This window comes from Calypte anna, chromosome 20, assembly GCF_003957555.1.
Source record: "Calypte anna isolate BGI_N300 chromosome 20, bCalAnn1_v1.p, whole genome shotgun sequence".
In the NCBI taxonomy this organism is placed as follows: Eukaryota; Metazoa; Chordata; class Aves; order Apodiformes; family Trochilidae; genus Calypte; species Calypte anna.
The window spans coordinates 1,742,124-1,762,819 of record NC_044265.1 but is presented as its reverse complement, the minus strand read 5'-3'; the positions used below and the strand labels follow the sequence as shown (position 1 = coordinate 1,762,819).

The 20,696-nt window shown below is 44.3% G+C and overlaps 1 protein-coding gene across 3 annotated transcripts in view; it reads right to left on the bottom strand.

The window, feature by feature from the left end:
- The window catches only part of CPNE1 (copine 1), a 52,538-nt gene that overhangs the window by 13,101 nt on the left and 18,741 nt on the right, over positions 1-20,696 (bottom strand). For all 3 annotated transcript variants that reach the window (XM_030463238.1, XM_030463240.1, XM_030463239.1), the window contains 13 exons: positions 12,203-12,331; positions 11,559-11,738; positions 10,767-10,841; positions 10,454-10,525; positions 9,729-9,812; positions 9,204-9,293; positions 5,168-5,266; positions 4,704-4,790; positions 4,543-4,602; positions 4,006-4,139; positions 3,388-3,442; positions 3,258-3,309; positions 1,483-1,616 (listed from right to left, as the gene is read on the bottom strand). In XM_030463238.1, the coding sequence (XP_030319098.1) occupies positions 1,483-1,616; positions 3,258-3,309; positions 3,388-3,442; positions 4,006-4,139; positions 4,543-4,602; positions 4,704-4,790; positions 5,168-5,266; positions 9,204-9,293; positions 9,729-9,812; positions 10,454-10,525; positions 10,767-10,841; positions 11,559-11,738; positions 12,203-12,331 (1,251 nt within the window). The remainder of the gene's footprint in view (positions 1-1,482; positions 1,617-3,257; positions 3,310-3,387; positions 3,443-4,005; positions 4,140-4,542; positions 4,603-4,703; positions 4,791-5,167; positions 5,267-9,203; positions 9,294-9,728; positions 9,813-10,453; positions 10,526-10,766; positions 10,842-11,558; positions 11,739-12,202; positions 12,332-20,696) is intronic.

Sequence of the window (20,696 nt, the reverse complement as noted above, 5' to 3'; positions counted from 1 at the left end):
AAGTCAGTCCTTGGGATGGATGGTTCCTAAGTCTCTTTTTGGGAATTCCGGAATGGGGGCTTGGTTTGCTCAAAGAAGGTCTCAGATGTATTGTGCTTTTGTTAGTGATAGGAGGAGGTTTAATTATTTCATGTTTACAATGGGCATCAATTAAATTGGTCAATGAAGCCTGGCTCATTCAAAAACAAAAAGGGGGATTTGTGGGGTTTTTGTGAACTGAAAGGCCATATAGGCCATATTGTGAACAAGCCATGAGAAATACTGGTAGTGTTAAACAATGTGCCATGAGAGTTATGAACAGACAGTGCTGGTAGTGTCAGAAAATAAGTTTAGACAATGCTGTTTTATAAAAGACAATGTGGTCTTGTAAATTATGCTGAGCTAAAGACCTTGAAGCAACTGAAAAGTTACTAAAAAAGATGATCTACATGCAGAAGAGAAGGAAATGTGGAGAAGAGCTGTTGCAGCTAAATTGTGGACTGAATTAGCATTACATAATCTGTATGTGGCCATTGCTGTTAATTAACCAATTAGCTTTAAAGTTAAGAGTGTGGTCATCACATAATAACCAATCACTAAATGCCATGTATTTAGCAAAGACACTTGTTTGTATATCAGCACAGTCACGGAGGTGAATAACTGGGATTTGCTTTCAATCACACTGATTGTGTTGCCATCTCTCTGGATCCTCTCGTTGCAAAGGGGCAGCCACAACCTCCCCAGGCAACACATTCCAGTACCTTATACCCTTATGGTGAAGAAATTTTCCCCAATACCTAACCTAAATCTCCCCTCTTCCAGTTTAAAACCATCAACCCTTGTCCTGTCACTACCTCTCTGGGGAAAAGTCCCTCCCCAGCTTTCCTGGAGCCCCTTCAGGCACTGGAAGGTGCTCTAAGGTCTCCCCATTGCTCCCTTCTCTTCTCCAGGCTGAACACCCCCAACTCTCAGCCTGGCTCCAGAGTTGCCCCAGCCCTCTGATCATCTTTGTGGCCCTTCTCTGGACCCTCTCCAACAGGTCTGTATCTTTCCTGTGCTGAGGGCTGCAGTTTCAGGCAGTATTCCAGGTGTGGTCTCACAAGAGCAGAGCAGGGGGACAGAATTCCCCCCTCACCCTGCTGGCCACACTTCTTTTGATGTAGCCCAGGATGCTGTTGGTCTTCTGATCTGTGAGTCCACACTGGTGGCTCATGTTGCTCTACTCATTTACTGCTACTCCCAAGTCCTTTTCCTCAGAGCTGCTCTCTATCCATCCTTCCCCTATCATCCTCCCCAGCAGTCCTCTCCTATCCTACCCCTATCATCCTCCCCAACAATCTCTATTTGTGCTTGTGGTTGCACCAACCCAGATGCAGGACCTTGCACTTGACCATGCTGAACATCCAAAGGAAAGCAAACACCACCACTTTCCCATTCCATTTAACCCATCATGACCATGGAAAACAGAAAGCTCAGCCCACCCAGGGGAGGAGGAGCACTCACTGAAGCTGTTCCCTGGTGTGCAGAGTGTGCTGCAAACCTTGCCACGTGGTTTATAATGGGAGAGAAGTTGGTTGGCCCATAGAGTCGGATCTGAGGCAGGATCTGGCGGTAGGCATCCACTATTCCTTGGATCCCTGCAACACAAGGAAGGGAAGTGGCCACAGGAGCTTCACAACTTCTCCAGTAATTATTTCAGAAGCATTACTAATGAATATGGCAACAGGATAACAACTCTCACCCAGCTGTGAACTCCTGAAGGGCAAACAGGCAGCAGGGTAACAGGAAACACACAAAGCAGAGGGCTAGAACCCTCTGGCATCTGAGCTGACACCAGTGGACATCTGCAGAGATGTCATTTGCAGATTTCTCCCCCATTATGCATTCTTCACATTATTTTTTTTTGCCTCTAACACCACAAAGTTCATGGAAATAGTGGGAAAAATAACCCAGTGAGGGCACATTGCTGACTATGTTCACCTTGTGCTTTCTACCTTGTCATCCAATCTATATTATTTAATTGCTGATAGGCAGCAAGGTCAGAAGCTCCCTGGAACAGCAACCTTTTCTTTTCCTTCCATGAAAGCTAGACAATAATGCCTAATTCAGAATTCATAAGATCATAGGATGGTTTGGGTGGAAAGGACCTTAAAGATCATCCCATTCCAACTCCCCTGCATGGTCAGGGACACCTCCCACCAGCCCAGGGTGCTCCAAGCCCCATCCAGCCTGGGCTGGAACACTGCCAGGGATGGGGCAGCCACAGCTTCTCTGGGCAACCTGGAACAGGGGCTCAGCACCCTCAAATTAAAGGATTTCCTCCTAATCTCTAACCTAAATCTCCCCTCATCAAGTTTTAAACCATTGCCCCCTGTCCTCTCACTGTGTAAAAAGCCCTTCTTGTAGCCTTTCTTGTAGGCCTTCCTCAATTCAAACATTTCTATGACAGACACAGCAATCCTGCAGGTTTTTCCTATGCAAGAAACTTCTCTCAGGGTAACTAAACATTTATTTTTTGTTTTCAAGTCCAATTTTAAATGGTGTAGATTCTCCTGTGGATCCATCTAAAACTGCCCATTCCTGGCTTGTATAACGGAGCTCCACTTGCCACTGCTGCTTGCATTGTCCACCATGCAGGTTTCAGTGCAGTAACTCTCAAAATTACTGCAGAAGGACACTTAGAAGGCATTTCCAGATCCCAGAGAGGCAGATGGCCCTGAGCTGAGCAAGGAAACACTTGGATTTTAAGACTGAATCACAACAGCCTCATACCAGAGAGAAAACTGAAACAAGTTAAAAATGAACAACTGAAAAGCAATTCTGTGTCAGTTTTTAGTCTGTTATAATCCAGCCCAGAGAGCAGTCACTAAAACCAGCTGAAGCAGCCCTCTCTGAAAGGGGTGGCTAGAGAGGAAACCCTTTAAGAGGTGACACTCAAAGCTACACACATCACTTCTGAAGCAACCCCGGTCTCTGACAGCCTGACCAGCACATTGCTGACCTGAATCCAGGGCCCCCTCAAACCTACCAGAAGTGCCCAAGTTACAGGAACAAAAATCAAAGCACAGATTTCCCAACAAATTAAATGTAGACCCTATCACTGGAGCTTATGTTGACTGCACAGAAGTCTGCATCCACTTCTGTCAGTACCCAGGTGAGAATAAATCAAGTTTGTTGCATGTCTTAGTGCTACATCTGGTTTTCACCAGTTAGAAAAGAAATACAACACTCCAAAATCTGTCCCTCACAGCAAAATCTTAATAAAGGGGTGTCCTCACCTTGACAATAAGGGTTGCTGGGGTTGAAGTTCAAAGGAAACTCATGAGACACCTAGAAAAGGGGACATTGCAAACAGTCAGGGAATGCAGACAGGGACACAGCAACTGCACAGCATTGGGAAGTCCCTACCTGCCAGCTAGGAGGAACCTGAGCTCCAAACCCAAATGCAGGAAACAGCTTGTCCCTGGAGAGAAAGGGCAACAACAAGAAATGAGGAAGAGCAACTCTTTAATAAGTCACTATTCTGGTTTATTCCAAGAAAGCAACTGGAGACCAAGGTTCAGTTCCTGCCACCAGTGACACAAGGGCTGATAGCTTCAGAACTTTTCAGTGCAGCACCCCATGGGACTCTCAGGAGATTCTGAAGTAGCAAGACCAAAGCCAATCCAACCACAGCCTGGCTAAAGGACAGAGCTGGCAAACATGTTCCCCCAGATCACATGGGGCATTCATGTCTGAAATGCACCACAAAGGGTCAGATACCAGCTACAGTGGCCTTACAGTACCCCAGGGCCAGAAAAGGGCAGACCTGGAGGGACAAATCAAGCAAATACACCAAATGACAAAGGACTGTCACTGCCCTCCCTGGCAGTGACGGGAGCAGGAGGAACTACAACTGCTCCTTGAAGGGATCTCCCAAGGAAAGGCAGCACCTCAGCCACTGAAATGCTACATTAGCCTTGATCACTGAGGTGCCCTCTGACACCTTCTTGATGGGTGGATAGAGCAGTTCAGATCATTACATACGTGTCATAATCCTGGACCACACTTCCCACACTCCAGATGGCAACCAGGTATTCATTTATCCCATCAGGGCTGATGTAGTGAAGAGAATCTGGTGACCTGGGGTCTCCGTTGGAGCCAGTGAAGTCTACACCCACCTGGTCAGTCAGGATGATGACACCAAATCACTGATGCAGCAAATGAGAACAAACCCTACCCAGAAACAGGGACCAGGCCCACAGAGCCCCCTTTCTCCCAGGCACAGGCAAACAAAGCCTGCACTCCTTCTCCCCCTGGGGCATGTGCATGTTTAAGCAGCAGGAATCCCTACAGAGCCAGACTGAGCCCATTTCTCAGGATAAGTTCAGGGAAAGCTGATTCCATCAAAGTTGCTGCGAGGTCATGGAAAGTGAAAATGGTAATAGTGATTTTTTTTTTTCTGCAGCCTTCAGCACTGCAAATTCACACTGCATTTGCAGCCACTCACACTGCAAATGAAAGTGTCAGTCACAGCTTCAGTGCTCTTGCCCTGTCAGACACCAAGATGGGGACACAACTCACCGTGAAGTTGATCTGGCAGCCCCCCATGACATAGTCCAGGAAGGAATATTCTGTCTCTATCTAGAGGAACAGACAGACAGCTTCACACCTCCTCCCCATCACAACAGATTTCATTACAGTCAGGAAATAAAAAAAGCCCAACCCAACAGAAATCTTCCTACCTTGCAGGATTTTATCCTAATTATGCCAGAGTTCTTGTAGCTCTTTTTCTTTTGTTTTTTTTCAGGATGAATGCATTCAAATTCCACCTATGGAAAGCAAGCATGCAAGAAGCAAGTTTCAAAATACCTGCATTTTACAGCAGGGCCACGTACTGAAGAGTTACCCAAAGATCTTTTTTTCTCCACTTTTTTTCTCCCCTCTGATACAAGGACATTGTTCCATCACTGCCTGCAGAATGTCAGTTATGTTGCAGAGGAGAGAGGCTTTTTCTGAGGTTTTTCCTTATGTTCTGTCCAGTGCTGGCAGCAAAAGCATCCATTTTAAGTCACCAGATAGCAGCCAAAGTAGTTGTAAATTGTTACAGGAAGTAACAATTAAAAAATATATCTCTGAGGTCAGTATCAGAAAGGGTTTGTGAAAGATTGCCTGAGGAACTGAGTCTGGGGGGAATGAGAAAGCTCACCTGAGTGCCATCCCCTGCTCCCTGCAGCTGAGTCAGATTGGTCTCAAAAGTGCCAATCAAGTCGTGAGATCCATCACTGTCGTGATCTGCACACTGCACCTGGAAGGGCAGAGACAGAAGTGGGCACCCAGCTTGTACCAGGGAGAGCAGCACCTGCTCCACACCTGACCTCTGCTTGCACCAGCTCTGCAAGGGTGCTGGGGGCTCCCCTGCCACACTTGAACTGCTGCTGTCACCCCTGTCACCAGCTGAAACCTGATGGTGAGAGACAACCCCAGAGTGAAGCTCAGAAAAAGGGAGGCCACAGAATTCTCCCTATTGGAACAGACCTCTAAGATCACCAAGTCCAACCATCCCCCCCAGAAAATCCCCCCCATGCCCAGCAGAGCATGTCCTGGAGTGCCCCATCTGCACAGTGTTTGAAACCCTCCAGGGATGGTGACTCCACCACCTCCCTGGGCAGCAGTTCCAGCACCAATCCCCCCTTCCTCAGCCTGTCCTCACAGGCTTTGCTCTCTGGACCCTTCACCAGCCTCACTGGACTGCTCAGTTGCTACTCCATTTAAAGACACACTGAAAATTTTAATTAAAAGCTTAAACTCAAGAGATTAAAAAAAAACCAAAAACCTACCAAAACCCCACAAAAACCCCCAAGGTTTCACAGCCCAGATGTATAAATCATTCATAAAGATCATTCTGGACAAGATATGTAACTGGGGTAATGGGAAGAAGCAATTAAAAGCTTGTTATCTAAGCACTTGCTGAGCAGTCTTTTCTTCTGCCCAGCAATAGCATCAGTTTACAAAGAAACTGCAATTTCCACAGAGCACTAAGTCTGCCTTTCACTGCATCCCACACCAATCAAATTATAAATACTTAATTAATGACCAGTCATGTTTAAATCAGCATGAAAGTGTCAGAAATAGATAGTGCAAAAGAGCAAGGCATTTAAAATAAAAATATGCTAATAACTATGGCTTAGAGCAAACACAGATGCACATTGTGAACAGCTCCCCACAAAATCAATTTATAACATGCACAACACACAGGATGGCAGGACACAAGTAATTCCAGAAGCAGTCCATCAAGGAACAGTTTGTGAGCAGCTGCTTCCTCCCCTGTGGAAATTCCCATGCTGCACAGACTCCAAAGCTCTCTTCTTTCCAAGCTCTGCCTTCAGGAATCAAGAAACTGTTCCTCCAATACAAATCACAAGTGACAAGTGACAGCTTTCTTCCCAGGACATAGGGACAAGAGGAACTCATGGAAAAACACCCCAATAATGTTGTCAAGTTCAATGAGTGGATATCTGAATTTCAGACAAAGTTCTTCTAGGTCTACTTTGATCCACTGGGGATCTTCCACTGCTAGGAGTGGGAGACAGAAAGCCAGGGTGAATAATGTCCTAACCTAGCCACCCACTGGGTCACCCTACAGTCTCTTAATGAGAAAACAAGATCACCTAAAAAGGGAAAACAAGAGATTGTGCCCCCCTTCTCCTCCTTTATCCTTCCCAACCCATCACCTTTCCCCTGAACACTCCACTACGAAGGAACTCCCACACTCCCACCTAAACTCCTCCTCTCCCTTTATAAATATCCCCCCAAAGCAATCTGATTATGGCAAAGAGGCCAGTGAGGTGGCTCTCATGCAGAACCAGGGTACAGACTCCTAGTGCAGGATGTCCCTCACCCCAACACACCTGGGGAGCTGCAGAGATCCCAGCAGCTGCCACCTCCATGCTCCTCCTCTCCTGCTTGCTGCCACTCCCCTTCTCAGCCACACCAACTTATTGTATTTAGGACTGGTTTGGGGTTTAATTCACAGCATGATACAGCTTAAAACAACCTTCTTCTTGCAAGGGTTTTCTAAAACTGGCAAAGATTCACTGCATGTAGCCCAAAGCATGGTGCTGCTGCAAACAAAATCCTGCCAGTGCCTACCCTAGTTCTGTAGTTATTTACTGATGAGCTGTTGCTTTGCAAATGAGCTATCCAGGATTCACTGAGCCTTGGAATACAGTCAGCAGGTAAATGGCCCCTTTCATCAACAGAAACTGCCAAAATTCACAGAAAATGGATTTGCCTTGAAGTACATACCATTAAAAACATGGACTGGCAGCTTCAGTCCCAATACCAACACCCACAATTTCATATTTGCTATTTCTATTTAAATAACTATGGGGGAGAGACAAGACTTTCATTTGCCCTTATTTTTAACAAAGCCATCAGGAAGATGTCAAGGTTGTGTCACTAATCTGAGCTGTTCTTAATAAAGAACAAGGAGAACATCACCCTGCATCACAATGAAGAAAGAATTGCCAAAACAGTCATTAGCATTGTTAATTTGATGAAAAGATTTCCCTTCAGGCACTTTTTTAGCACATAATCCTCATACACTGCTGGCAAAGCTGATGTTTAGGAGACACATCAAATGGCTGTTTCCAAGGAGTTCCCTGCCTGCCTGTGTTTCAGGAGTAACAGTTCCTATGGAAAGTTTTGGAAGCCTCAAACACAAAGTTCAGAGCAGCAAATACTAGATGAACCAAATGGAACACCAGGGCAATGTTATGTTCCTTGGTGCTGCTCAGGAAATTCCTGCCTGTCAGCCCAGATTCCCCTCCCTGAGTACCCTGTTAGTAGGTTAGCCCTAAGCTGTCAATACAAGAACAGTTCCTCACAGCTGCATTGTGAAACTTCACAGATTTAAGTTTGCACATGCATCAAGAACTTTGGCTGAAATGAACTACAAGCAAAAAATCTCTCCTTTTTAAGAAGCAGGACATTCCAAAGTGAATTCCAAAGCACAGAAAGCCTCTGAAAAAAACCCAACAAAGACTCATCTGGACTACAGCAAACACAGCCTTGTGTAACATCATGTGTTAACCAGGTCAGTTTTGCATAATATGCATTTATCTGCCATCTCCTTTCCACATCTGCTTCTCACTTTTGGACTGAGAGGACTTTTCTGCCCTGACACTGCTGATTCCCCAACAATAAAAGCTCAAGAACACCACATGGCCACAGCCTGGCAAGCCCAGCAGCCCTGAACACCTATTTCCAGGTTAATCCTCTCAGTGATTCTCTGGACCTGCCATGCTACACAAATCAAAATATTAGCACACATGCATTTTGCTGAACCTTTCAGCTCAAACTTCCAGCATGAGATTTTTCTTCACAGAGAGGATGAGGCAGGAAAATCCTGCAAATGGAAAATGTTTAGGAGTTGAATATGCAGAGTGTGTACTGTGCACAGAACTACCCATGGATTTACATGTTTTTACATTATCAATCCATTACTTGCAACAGAAATTAACAATTTGCTATCAGATTTTCTTTTGTAGAAACTTAGTAAAAGTTGGTTCTATTCTATGAAATGATCTAATTGTTGTGCTACTACCTCCAGAAGCCAGGACTAGAGACAATTAATCATCACTTACAAAAGCACCAAATTTCTAGTTGGAACAGGCTGAATGAAAGCTGGGACAAGCTAGGGATTCATCCAGCTAGGGATGAATCTGACAGATGCATTAAGGTCCTCTCTGTGTCACTATCCTAAAACCACTCAAGCTTGCCCAACATGTACAAGCTTCTCAGTTAAATTGAAACACTGCTAGAAAGACATCATTTGAAAACAAAACAAAAAAACCAAAAAAACCCCAAACAAACTAAAAAAACCCAGGACACAAACCAAACAAAGCCCCCCCCAAAAAAAAAAGAAACAAGCCAAAACCCACTAAAACTCAACATGAAACCCTGGCCAAAATAGTGAAAGTACCACTTATAATTCCTCTTATGACTGCTCATTAGGAAGTGTGTCACTTCTGCATTTCTGACTTCTCAATTGGACAACTCATTATGTTCTAACACAGATTCCACATTTAATAGCCATGTAATAACTTATCTGCCACACTACCATTTGAGAAAGGCAATCTAAAATTTTATATGTGACTTGACAGCCTGATAACCCATAGTTAACACCAGTCATGATTAGATTACTTAAAATGACAAATAGGGAGAATTTCTGAAGGCTGTACCTTGATTGGTTTATTAAAATCTCCACCACAGAAGGTCTGTAAGGGAACACTGAACTTCCTCCAGCATGGGTTTAAGTTGTTCTTAATCACCTTAAAAAAATGACAGCACAAAGTCATGTAAGGGATGCAGCATGCAAGTCAGAAAAAAACATAACACAAAGGTTCTCTAAGAACAGCTCAGTCACTACAGCCCTGACCTGCAGGGATGGCCAAGCAAAAGCTGTGTAACAAATTAAAGTTCAGGGTAAACTTGAGAGCCAAGCTAAACTAACAGCTCATCCCCTCTGTAAGGGAGGACAGTCCTGCCACACGTGGTGTATGGTTGGGCTCTTCACTGAGACAGCTTAACCCAGACACCAGGCAGCAAATAACAATTTTCTGCCAGGTCAGTGAGCAGAGTCCCTTTTTCAGGATATGAGGTAACTTTAATTGCAGAACTGGTGTAAAGCAAGACCAGGACTCCTGCTTTTGCTAGGACTGAGCTGTCTGATCAACTCAAGAAAACCACCAGCCTAGAAACAGTACCTCTGACCTGTACACCAGCTGCCACGTTCCAGCATCACTCTGCTTGTGAAACTCCAAAAATGGATCTGATTTACCTAGGAAATCCTGCAGACAAAAGCCCAACAGAAGAAATCAGCCTCCTGTGTTTTAGTCAGATGAGAAGAGCTGTCTAATCAGAACACAATCCTTCAAATAAAGCACAAATTCAATCAAACAATGCTCTTTTTTTCTCCTCTCGTTTTACTTTTCTCTTTTAAACTGCTGTAATTTCAAAGTCACCAGAATTTAAAACCTCTGGTTCCAAGACTGTGTCCTCAGACCACTTTTGCCTCTATGAATCATATAATTTTGCTGATTGAGCAGTGTGGTCACAAAATCCCTGGATTGGCCTTTGGTTTAAAATAGCATTAAGGCAGCACACTTAAATTTCCACTTTTTCCTCCTTACTAACTTTCCAAAGAGCTTGGTTCACAGCTGCAATAGTCATTGGAGACAATTACATAACTGCACTGTATTAATAGACAGAATATTCCAAAGCTAAAAGAATCCTGCAAAAACTAAACTTGGCATCTGAGTTTATGGTTTGGCATTGTGGTTTTCAACACATTATGTCTCCAGTTTACTTCCCAGTAAGTAACAAAAGACAGTGAGACTTTCTCCATGCATGGATTACCTAGCTTAGTCCAATGTCTAATGCAGAGAGACTCCTGGCAGAAACATGCAATATAATTTTAAAATATCAGTACCTTTTTGTCCAAGTTTTGAGCTTCAACTTCTAAGTATACAACCCTGGTATCTTTAATCTCTTCTGCAGAAATCTGTGCCACAGAAATTTAAAAAAACAAAAACAAAACAAACAAAAAAAACCACTTAAACAAGAAACCCCACAGAGTTTTGCTCACTGTTTGTCTGTGAAATTTGTAGTTACAAATATCTATCTTTCCTGTGCATATGTAGCACCTGAAGATATACTGGCAGAAAACCAGAAATGTTACTTTGTCCCCAGACAAGGTATGAAAGAATGAGAAACTACTTTTTCAACAGAGAAGCCTTATTCACCGTGATGGTGCCTTTTCCTGCTGGCTTCCCCTGCTTCAGTTCTAGAGGTCGGGTGAACACTGAGCTGGACACAACCTAAGGATAAAAGACAAACAATACAAATATCAAGTTAGAAAAATAGCAAAAGATTACTCTTCAGAAGCAGGACTCTCCTAAAAGATATAAAAAGAACTTTAAATGCATTTCCAACAGCAACAGCCACCAGAGTTTGTGCTCCTGAATGGCTGAACAGTTTGAAAATTATCTTCTCTCACTGTTCACAAAACAGTACCCACTAACAAGTCTCTAAATTCAACTTTAGAGTCCTGTTTTACTAAGCCTGAGACACAAGAGGCATTTTCATCACAGGTAGACCAAAAACTAATTTAAAAATGCTTTAATTTATCAAGTCTTTCTTTAGTAACAGGAACCCTGTTTTTTCTCTCCTACCTAGCTTATACAAACCCCTCCTCAGGAAATGAAAACACAGTCTCAAACAGCTTTATTTCCCCAAACTTCCTGCCTAATGACCACTTTGCCTTCCTTACTCCCAAGACTGCACTCGATGCTGAAAGCACCTCAGAAGTTAAGCAATTAATTGCAAACCAGGGGTATTTCTGACTTCCACTCTGTGACTGACACAATGATTTTCTAACTACAAATGACAGTAATGCAAAGCAACCTGTTCAACAAGATGTTTTACAACTCTAATGTGCTGAAGCCCTTGATAAAGCAGTCTTTCACCCCATTTTTCACAATAAAGCAAACACCTGCTGCTATTCTGTAGTTCACTCAAGACAACTCTGCCCATACCTGTCCCAGTGTGCACTCGATCCCTCCCAGGTAGTCATCATCACTTAAATCAAAGGACTTGTTATCAATATCATATATGCCGAATTTCAGCTTCTGCACTTTCTCAAAGTAGTAGTCCACAACCAGTTTCTTGCAGAATTCAGGGTCTTGGCAGTTCTTGATCCTCTCCGTGCGATCCAGCTGCACAAACACAGAGGCAAAACCGTTCAAGTTGGGTCAAATCCACGGTTTCCCCCCACAACTTTTCATCTGCACCCCTGGGGCTCTGTGGGACCATGCTCAGGCTACACACAGCCCCTGCTTTGTGACAAACCACTGCTGACAGATGTCTTGGCAAGAGAGGAAACTGCATTGGGTAATGAATGTTACTCTATGGGAAAATTCTAAAAATTAGGTGGAGAAAGGCTGCTGAAACACCACACTGTACTGCCTGCTCTGGGGTCAAGGACAGAGGACAGGGAGTGCGGCAGGCAAAGGAATGCCCCGATTCAACTCTATTCAACCCTATGAGTAATTAATGAAACAGATGAAGCTAAAACTCCCAACAGTGTGAGTGCAGGCAGTGCACAGCTGAGTTACGGAGGAAGCGCTTGGAAAACCAGGGGATGGCAACAGAGCAGCCCGGGGTGTCCGCACCCCCTCACCTCAGCCCACTGCCCGCCGCCCGTGTCCTGCAGCAGCACGCAGAGAGGATCCGACTTGGAGCCCAGGTCCTTGTCGAGGAGGCTCCGGCAGGACACCGACAGCTCCACCCTGGACACGCACCCGGCCATCTGCGGGCAGAGCACAGGGTCAGACCCAGGGACCCTCCCCGGCTCCTCAGGTGCTGCCGGGGCCGCTCGGAGCCGCCCTCAGCGCCGACACCGCCGGAGGTGTTGGGGGGTGGGAGCCCCGTCCCCTCAGCGCGGCCCCGCGGCGCCTCAGCCCGCTCCCCGCCGCCTCCCTCACACTCTCCTTCCCATCCGCCCTTCCCTCCCTCGCCCCACGGACGCGGCCCGGGGAAGAGTGTCCCCACCGCCACTTCATGACCACACGAGTACCGGAGCTCAGCGCCGGATCGGACCGCACCGCCCCGCAGCTCCCCGGGGCAACAAACCCGACCCGGCCCGGCCCCCCGCATGCTGGGCCGCCGAGACCCATTCCCGAGGGCAGCTGCCTTCAGAAAAAAGAAAACTGTAAATCATCTGGTAATAAGGTGGTAACTGAAGTTTATTATGTTCCTACTTCCCTTCAAAGAACAGCTGTGAGTCTCAAAACTGAGTTTAGCAGAGAAGCCTTCAAGCATCTCAACATCTGAGTGTGGGCAGCTCGAGAGCTCCAACAAGTACTTGAAACGTGAGCGATTTACAGAGAAGCTCCTTCAGAGTTCAAAATAATAAGGAAATAATGGTTTGCTCTTTCCAGTATCCAAGTATCCACTTGGCTCCCTCATACTTGCCGTGTGTAAGTATTAATCACAATAAAGATGAGGTTGTATGAGGCAACATTCAGCCCCTCAGACCTCCCAGCCTGCAAACCACCCCGCACAGATGTCACCAGTGTCACCCAACACACTGCCTGGCACTGGGATGACTGCCATGGCAGCAGGACAAAACCAGCACTCAGAATCACCAAAGCTTTAGGCAAAGGGATCAGAGTTCAGCTTTCTACTATGGTAATCACCATCTGCTTTAACACTGGAGTGGTTTCAGAGGCTAGTTTGAAGTAGTCTGGTCAGCCCACTTCAGTTGCCTTCAACCCCAAATAAGAGGCACAAAGAAACCATTCCCTTTAATAAATACACTCCTGAAATCTCAAGTCCAACCAGCTGTTTCTTTACCTACATGTACCATTCCACCAGACCAGCTTACACCTACTCAGCCCTACAGACACCTGTACATGTTTGTATGACACCAGGGAAGATCAGGACAGCCAGCCTTGGCTCCCAGGCCAACATTTCTCCTTTATTTTCCTCTGCTACAACAGGGGTTTCTGTACCAACTTGAGCAAAAAGGATCAGGTGTGAAGTTAACTTCAAAGAACTAGCACCCGAAAAGTTTTAGCATCCCCAGAGAGCAGCAGTCCCTTCCTGGGAGGAAACCATTGCTGAAGGTCTCAAGCTGCATGCAGAACACAGCTGTACACAGATATTCTATGTTACAAAGACAGAGCTAAGGAAAAGCTAAAAGTTTGAGATGGGAACTGTTGAACCACACAACGAAGCTATGAGGTTAAGTGACACAAGTCCTCAAACCCAGCCACCTCCCATCTGCTGTCTGAAACTCTTCTTCAAACCAGCAGCAATGAAATTACATTTTGGTTTTGTACATTTCATTTCATACTCCACTATTTCAAGGATTTATCTTTGAGTACACTAACACCCAGAATGCTGTCTCATCCTACTGTTTCGGACCCAGAAATAGCATGGTATTTCCCTTGAAACACAGCCCAGATATTCTGCTGAACCACTGGGAAGATACAAGCCCCAAGGGATCCTTTCCTACTGCATCTTCCTACTCCACCCAGAGATGTCAGGGCATCAGCTGATGCATGTGACAATCAGGACACCAGAAAGGACAGCCAGGCTGGTGGTTTGGAGCCACCTGAGTGGAACTGTTCCTCTAACAGGGGGAAACCAGTAAAGCTGGTTTAACAGCTACAGACCACTATGGAAAGCAGAGGGACAGATCCTTGACAGATTCAGATAAAAGATTTGTGTTTAATCTAAAAACATCAGTCTAAACCTCAGCCAGCAGTTGTTTATGCATTGCTACCTACAGACATCCTTGAAAAGCCCACACAAAGGTGTTTTTTGTTTTTTTTTTTCCACTTCACAGCTTTCCAAATATACTGCATGGTGCTCTCCAGTTTCGACTCATTCCTTGAATAATAGAGCAGAAACTCCTGATCACAGACTAGTCTGGGTATCTCAGCAGCAAAAGCAAGGAACAGGTCTGTTCAGAGACAACATCCATTTCAGTCAAGCCTGGAGATCTGCTTAGCCTCTAACTTAACCTTCACTCAAGTTATCCTGCTGTGCACTTAGTGGGACATGTGCAAGTCTCTCTGAAACATGCCTGCATCTGAACAGATTAAAAAGATCAAAAGCTTAATATATTTTCATCCCTAAACACACACATACATATTTACTGAAAATAGAAAAAAATAATGGTGGAATTCCTTTGCTACTGGGAAAACTAACCCCAACTTCAGTTACCAGCTGCTTTCAAGTGGGGTTTAATGATGTTAACCATTGGCTCAAATATTCTCTTTTCCTCCCTAAAGCAAGAATTCTGGAACTTACTTCCAGTCTCCATTGTAAACTATTTTGCTATAGTAACTGCATCTCTTTTCCTACAAAATACTTTGTTTACTTGAAATCAATTAATTGATTTTTACCTCCATCTCTCTCCACAAAGCCCCTGTTCCCCTCCTCCAAGAGGAGCAATCCTGAGAGCTTTGCCAATGCCCTCAGTCAGCACTTGTGCCTACAAGAGCCCCATGCCTAACACAACCTCCCTTCTGCTTCTCTTTCAGCAGAAGCCTGCAAGGCTCTCTCTTAAGCTTCTGTGTTCTGAGCATCCAAAAAACCCTGCAACATCTTCTTGCTATTTCATCACCTGGGAAGCAGACACCAGCTCACCCCCAAGGGCTTCACACACAGCCCCAGCAGCACCACTTACCATGCACACAGCCAAAGGTTCCCCTGGTTAGACACCAGGGCACAAAGGCTCTGATCCCAGGCTAAGGACACACACTTTGGTGTAATTGAACTGAAAGAACTTGAGGTTTTAGTATTTTTATTAATAGCTTTCCCTCTTTGCCTGGGTATGCACTCAAAGAACACTCATTCAGCTCGAGGATTGAAGCCAACATGTCAGAAACAGCTCTCATGTTTCACCACTTTCTCATAGACCACACACACTTCTGTCTGTTCAGACACACAAATTTAGCTTTTGGAACTGCAGCAATTAATCTTTACTGTGACAGAGTATTATTTGCATTTGTTGCAAGACTCAAATTTTTCTATTTTCCAACAGTCCAAGAAATTCTAAAAATTACTCATTTCTTATCACCTCCCTCTTCTCCCCTCTCCCCCACCTTACAACCACCCTTGATCACCAATACTGATACCTATTATTTAAAACTTCTGGTTTACAAAAGACAACGAGTATTTCCAAAAGAAAAACAGCAGCTAAAACAAGCTGCTTTCCATAAAGGTATTAAAACATTCAATGTATAAAGGATTTATTGTAGATTGATCCTTAACAGCTTGCAAAACAACAGTGTAACAAAGGATTTCTCCAATTTACTCATCACAGGCAGATTAAGGTACAGCATGGTCTGGAAGTCACAAAACCATTCTAGCAGCATAAATTCAGTGCCAAGTAAAAATGAACTCCAGACATGATAAGACATGTCATGTATTGTGATATGTATTAATTACAAAATGTATTAATGATAATACATTTCAACTCTATTTAAAATACATAAAAAGAGCCACTGGCAGCATGGCAGGTTCAGAAGGAAAGACAATGTCAGCAAGGCACTGGGGAAGTGCTGCTGTGAGAACTGGCCTGTAAAATCAGCCTCCATGTGAGAAATGTCCTGTAAAATCAGCCCCATGACACCTCCACGATCAACATGGACAAGAGCTGCACACACAGATCACTGCTCTCCCAACTCAGGATCTCACTGTTGAGAGGCATCACCTGGGAAGTTTCATCTTGAGCTGAATTCTGCACATTGCTTTCACAAGGGAAAAGTATCCAACAGCTTCAGATCCATCAGTCATGTATGGTTTTTGCCTTTCAAGTTGGACATAACACCACATATTGAGGAAAAAATCACTCTTCAGCCATGGTGAAGAACACCACAACTATCCACAGAAGTTTGCAAGATCCTAAGCACTTTCTCTGAAGTCTTTCAGTGCTCAAACAGACACCAATCACGTTTATTTAAGTAAAGCACAGAATGGCACCAGATAATGTAAGCTTTAAGAAGTGCTTGGACAATTAAACTGAGGTTAAAGTTAATTTTTACTGTGCATACAACCACTTCTCTGTAAAGGAGATCATGAACTCCAACAAGTAGTGTCATACACACAGAAAGTTCAATCCTGTATTTCCAACAAAGCTGTTTCACATTGAATTGAAGCACACCAGTAAAGAAGTTGGCCCTAAATAATCAAACAAAGACCAAAGAAATGCTGTGTTCTAGGAACATCACATAGGAGATCCACATTACATGTTCGGAAGAATAAGGAATTACTTGCTACTTTCTGAATCTTTAGATGAGCATTTCAAAACACCCAACCCTTTTTACATGGTTCTACAGAAAAACCAACTTCCTGTCATATAGGAAAGCACATACTTTAATGTAAATCAAATCAACTCCACAGACAAGTCTATATTAATGTATAATGATTCTTCCAGCAAATCAGCTTAAGCAAAGCTTGAAAGCAAATCATTTGTAAGAGAAGAAAGCACTGTCTGCCTATGCTTGAAGAAAGCTCCAGAACAAGAATGTATAGATTTTAACTGTCCCAGTTCAGAGCTTTGGAGGGTTTTGCACTTCCCCAAAATGCCACATGTGGGTGTTTGGAGCATTAACAAACTCCTCCTTACCTACCTACCCCTCTGCAGCAGGGCTGCCACCACTAAGGTGAATAACGACGGTGTTGGAACACATAAGGTGAGAATGACTGAACTGTAACATTTTGGGTTTTATGCTTCCATACTGCCCCAGGCCTGAAAGGCAGAGGCTGCCCTTCCCCTTTAGACTGGGCAGGCACAGGGTGCAGCAGGGGACCATAGGGCAAGAAGGGGGATGTGACTCACACCAACCACTCCAGCAGCTCACAGAACACATGGAGCCTCCTGGAGGACACGAGAAACTTAATAACTTCATGGCATCAAACATCACCAGAAGAATTTTCAGTAGTCCCAGGAGCAATGTCTTCTGGAAAGGAAATCACAGAATCTCAGACTGGTTTGGGTTGGAAGGGACCTTAAAGCTCCCCCAGTGCCACCCCTGCCATGGTCAGGGACACCCCCCACAGCCCAGGGTGCTCCAATCCAACCTGGGCTGGAACACTGCCTGGGAGAGGGATGTGTTATCACTGAATCCACTCATGGGGCAGCGTGGCTTCACTGCTCAACCTAAGGTGGAATACAAGCAAGGATTTGGCACAAGAAAACCTGTAGTTCATTCCTAGCTACCTACACAAGTAAACTCTCAACTACACCACTCTGTACAGGACACCCAACACCATCTCAGTGTTCACTAACCAAATACTCACTGAAGAACTTGGTTCACTGAAGCTCAAGGCATTACTACACATGCTGAAGGACAGTAGATTTCCAATGACCTTATTTTGCACTGGGCTGACCATAGCCTCTGCCTTACATTCTGCTTACAAGCACAACAGAAACATCAACAACCCTGCCAGCAGTTATGAACCAACAGAAGTTTCACCCTCCTGGCCTTATGCTACCCAACTACTCAATAAAAACACCCAACTCATGTAACAGACCATCCCAGTTAATAAAACCTGCACTTCAACAACCCAACACAGTAAACTCCTCATTGATTGCTCAGTTTAACCCCCTAACTTGCAGTTACCACCCTACCTTCTTCCAAACAGCCTCTTGCTGTGATCCCTGGATGTGCAGGTCACCAGAAGAATGTCTCCTCAGATTACCAGCTCAGTTTTCAGGGGACAGCCCATTGCCTTTTGGGTTTAGAGATTAAAAAGCTGATGCTGGTGCCAAGGGAGAATCAGCATCACTTTCTAAATGTATTATCAAAATAAAAATTCTAATGTGTACCCTTCTCTAAAAGAAATCACAAAGCTAGGTCTGTATCACTGAGTGAACTAAAAAGCATTTTTATTTTAAGCCAAGATTGAGAGTCTCATGAGAAAGACAGAAGTCCACAAAAATTATTAGTAAATCCAGCCTCTTTCCAGCAAACCAGCTCTTCTCTGAGCCACAGAGCCTCATCCCACAACATAAATGGCTACAATTCTTTCCACCATTTCAATATTCTTAGGACTTTTAATAGAGGACATTTAAGACCAGCAGTAGTACAGGCAGATATTAAATCTGTATGCTCTGTACTGGTTTCCAAGTCATCTGTCCCCATACATCAAACATTTATGGGAAGGGAGTTAATCATTTGTTAGTAAAAATCTCACATAAAACCTGAAATGAAAGGCACCTGCTAATTGTTAAAAAAGACAAACGGAAAACTGAATACTGTTAAGAACACCTTTCTAACCAAACTGCTCTGGCACCTCGATTCAGTTCTGGTGAGGAGTGTCCATGGTCCATCAGACAGGGATGAGAGCTCCTGGGGAGGACAGGCACAGAGCAGGAAGCTGACAGGAGCATCCTACAGGCTGCAGTGCAAAGGACTGGGGGCTGTGCTGGCACTGAGCTGCTCCAGGCCAGGACCAGAGGTGAGCACAAGCTCCAAACCTGACTTCAAGCAAAAGAGGTGACTGACCACTGTCCCACCCCTCAGCTGTGTCCACACAAACCCTGAAGCTCCAGTGCCACCACAAGAACTTGGGATTTTTTATGTACTTTGAGGCAGCCAACAGGTACAAGCCCTGAGTGTGCTCTGTGGCAACCCAGGCTCTGAGACAGTTGCCAAAATGGACTGAGAAGGCAGAGCCCCCATTTACAGCATCACAGAATCTTTTTGGTTGCAAAGGACCTTTGGGATCACTGAGTCACACCATTAAGTCAACACTGCCAAGGCTACCACTAAACCATGTCCCAGAGTACATCTATATGATAATACCTATATAATATCTACATAGAAAATATCTAATATCAATACAATAAAAAGTTTAAAACAGTTTTATAGCTCAAATAAAGCATTAGAATCACAAATAGGATTGCAATTTCCAGCAGAAAAAAACCAAACAAGAACTTCAGTCATTTCATTATCTTTACTACAATTTCCCCCCCCCAAAAAAATAAAAACCCACAAAAAAACACAAAACAGCAACAAAAAAAAAAAGCCAAATCCCAGCTTCAAGGGAAAACCACCTCCTACAAGTTCACCTTCACCTTATGCCCCCTAAATCACAACCAACAAGCTCAAAGAAAGGCCTGTCAGTGCCTTTACTATATATACAATATACATCCTCCACATTTCTGAGAAAAAAGTGAACAAACTGAGAGGGAAACTTTGATTCTACCTCAAATATTAGTTTGTAATATATTAAATTACACTGGGGTTCATATCAACAACTGAACTTAAGCAAAACTTTCCCAAGCTCTTCATTCAAAAGAAAACTCACTTGTCGGTTCTTACTAGCATTTAGTTTCAGAACATCCAAAATCATTTCCTTGAAAAACCACCCAAAGGCAGGCTGGGGCTTTGAAGCCTGTCAGTCATTTAGCTTCAGCTGGAACTGTAACTGAAACCCTAGCAATGGTGACTGACTTCCCCAACAAAGATTTTTTCTCCCTTCCTTTCATACTCTTCAATTCAGCTGCTTCCTTCCCCTGGTGATTCTCAAATGTATTACTGAAATGTAAAGAACAACTTGGTTAAAAAACAGACTTAAAAGCTTGATCACACTGACCTTTGTAACAACCCCAAACACCATTTCCCACCACAAGCCTTTGCCTGTCTCAAGCAAGGCCCCACTCTTAAAACTCCAGCTATTCCCATCTCAGGTATAAACAAACATTCTGTGCCATGACCTGAACAAATCAACCTGACCTTGGCTCCTCCACTTCTCAGCTCAAACTTCTTAAACTGAGATTGCAGACTACACCATATTCCTCCTCTTTGGTTCTCCAGCCACCCTGCAGCCTCACATCCTTCAACACACCACTCCTTACTCACACACATCCATGGGGTTTCAGGTGATGTCTTGGCATCCATCCTGCTGATCCTTTAGCAACCTCTGCCCTTCCCAAAGTACAAATCCTGTCCTCTAGAGCCTGCACCAGTCATTCTCCTAATCATAGCTATGATATTACACAGGTGACTCCAGGGTAGAAACTCAAGGCCCAGCTGTTTTGACTAGTACATACTTTATGAACAGCAACAGGTCAAAGTAAGACTTTAGAAAAGAATATATCTTACCAATCTTTGCTGCTTTATCAAATTCACATTACTGAAGAACTCCAGTGA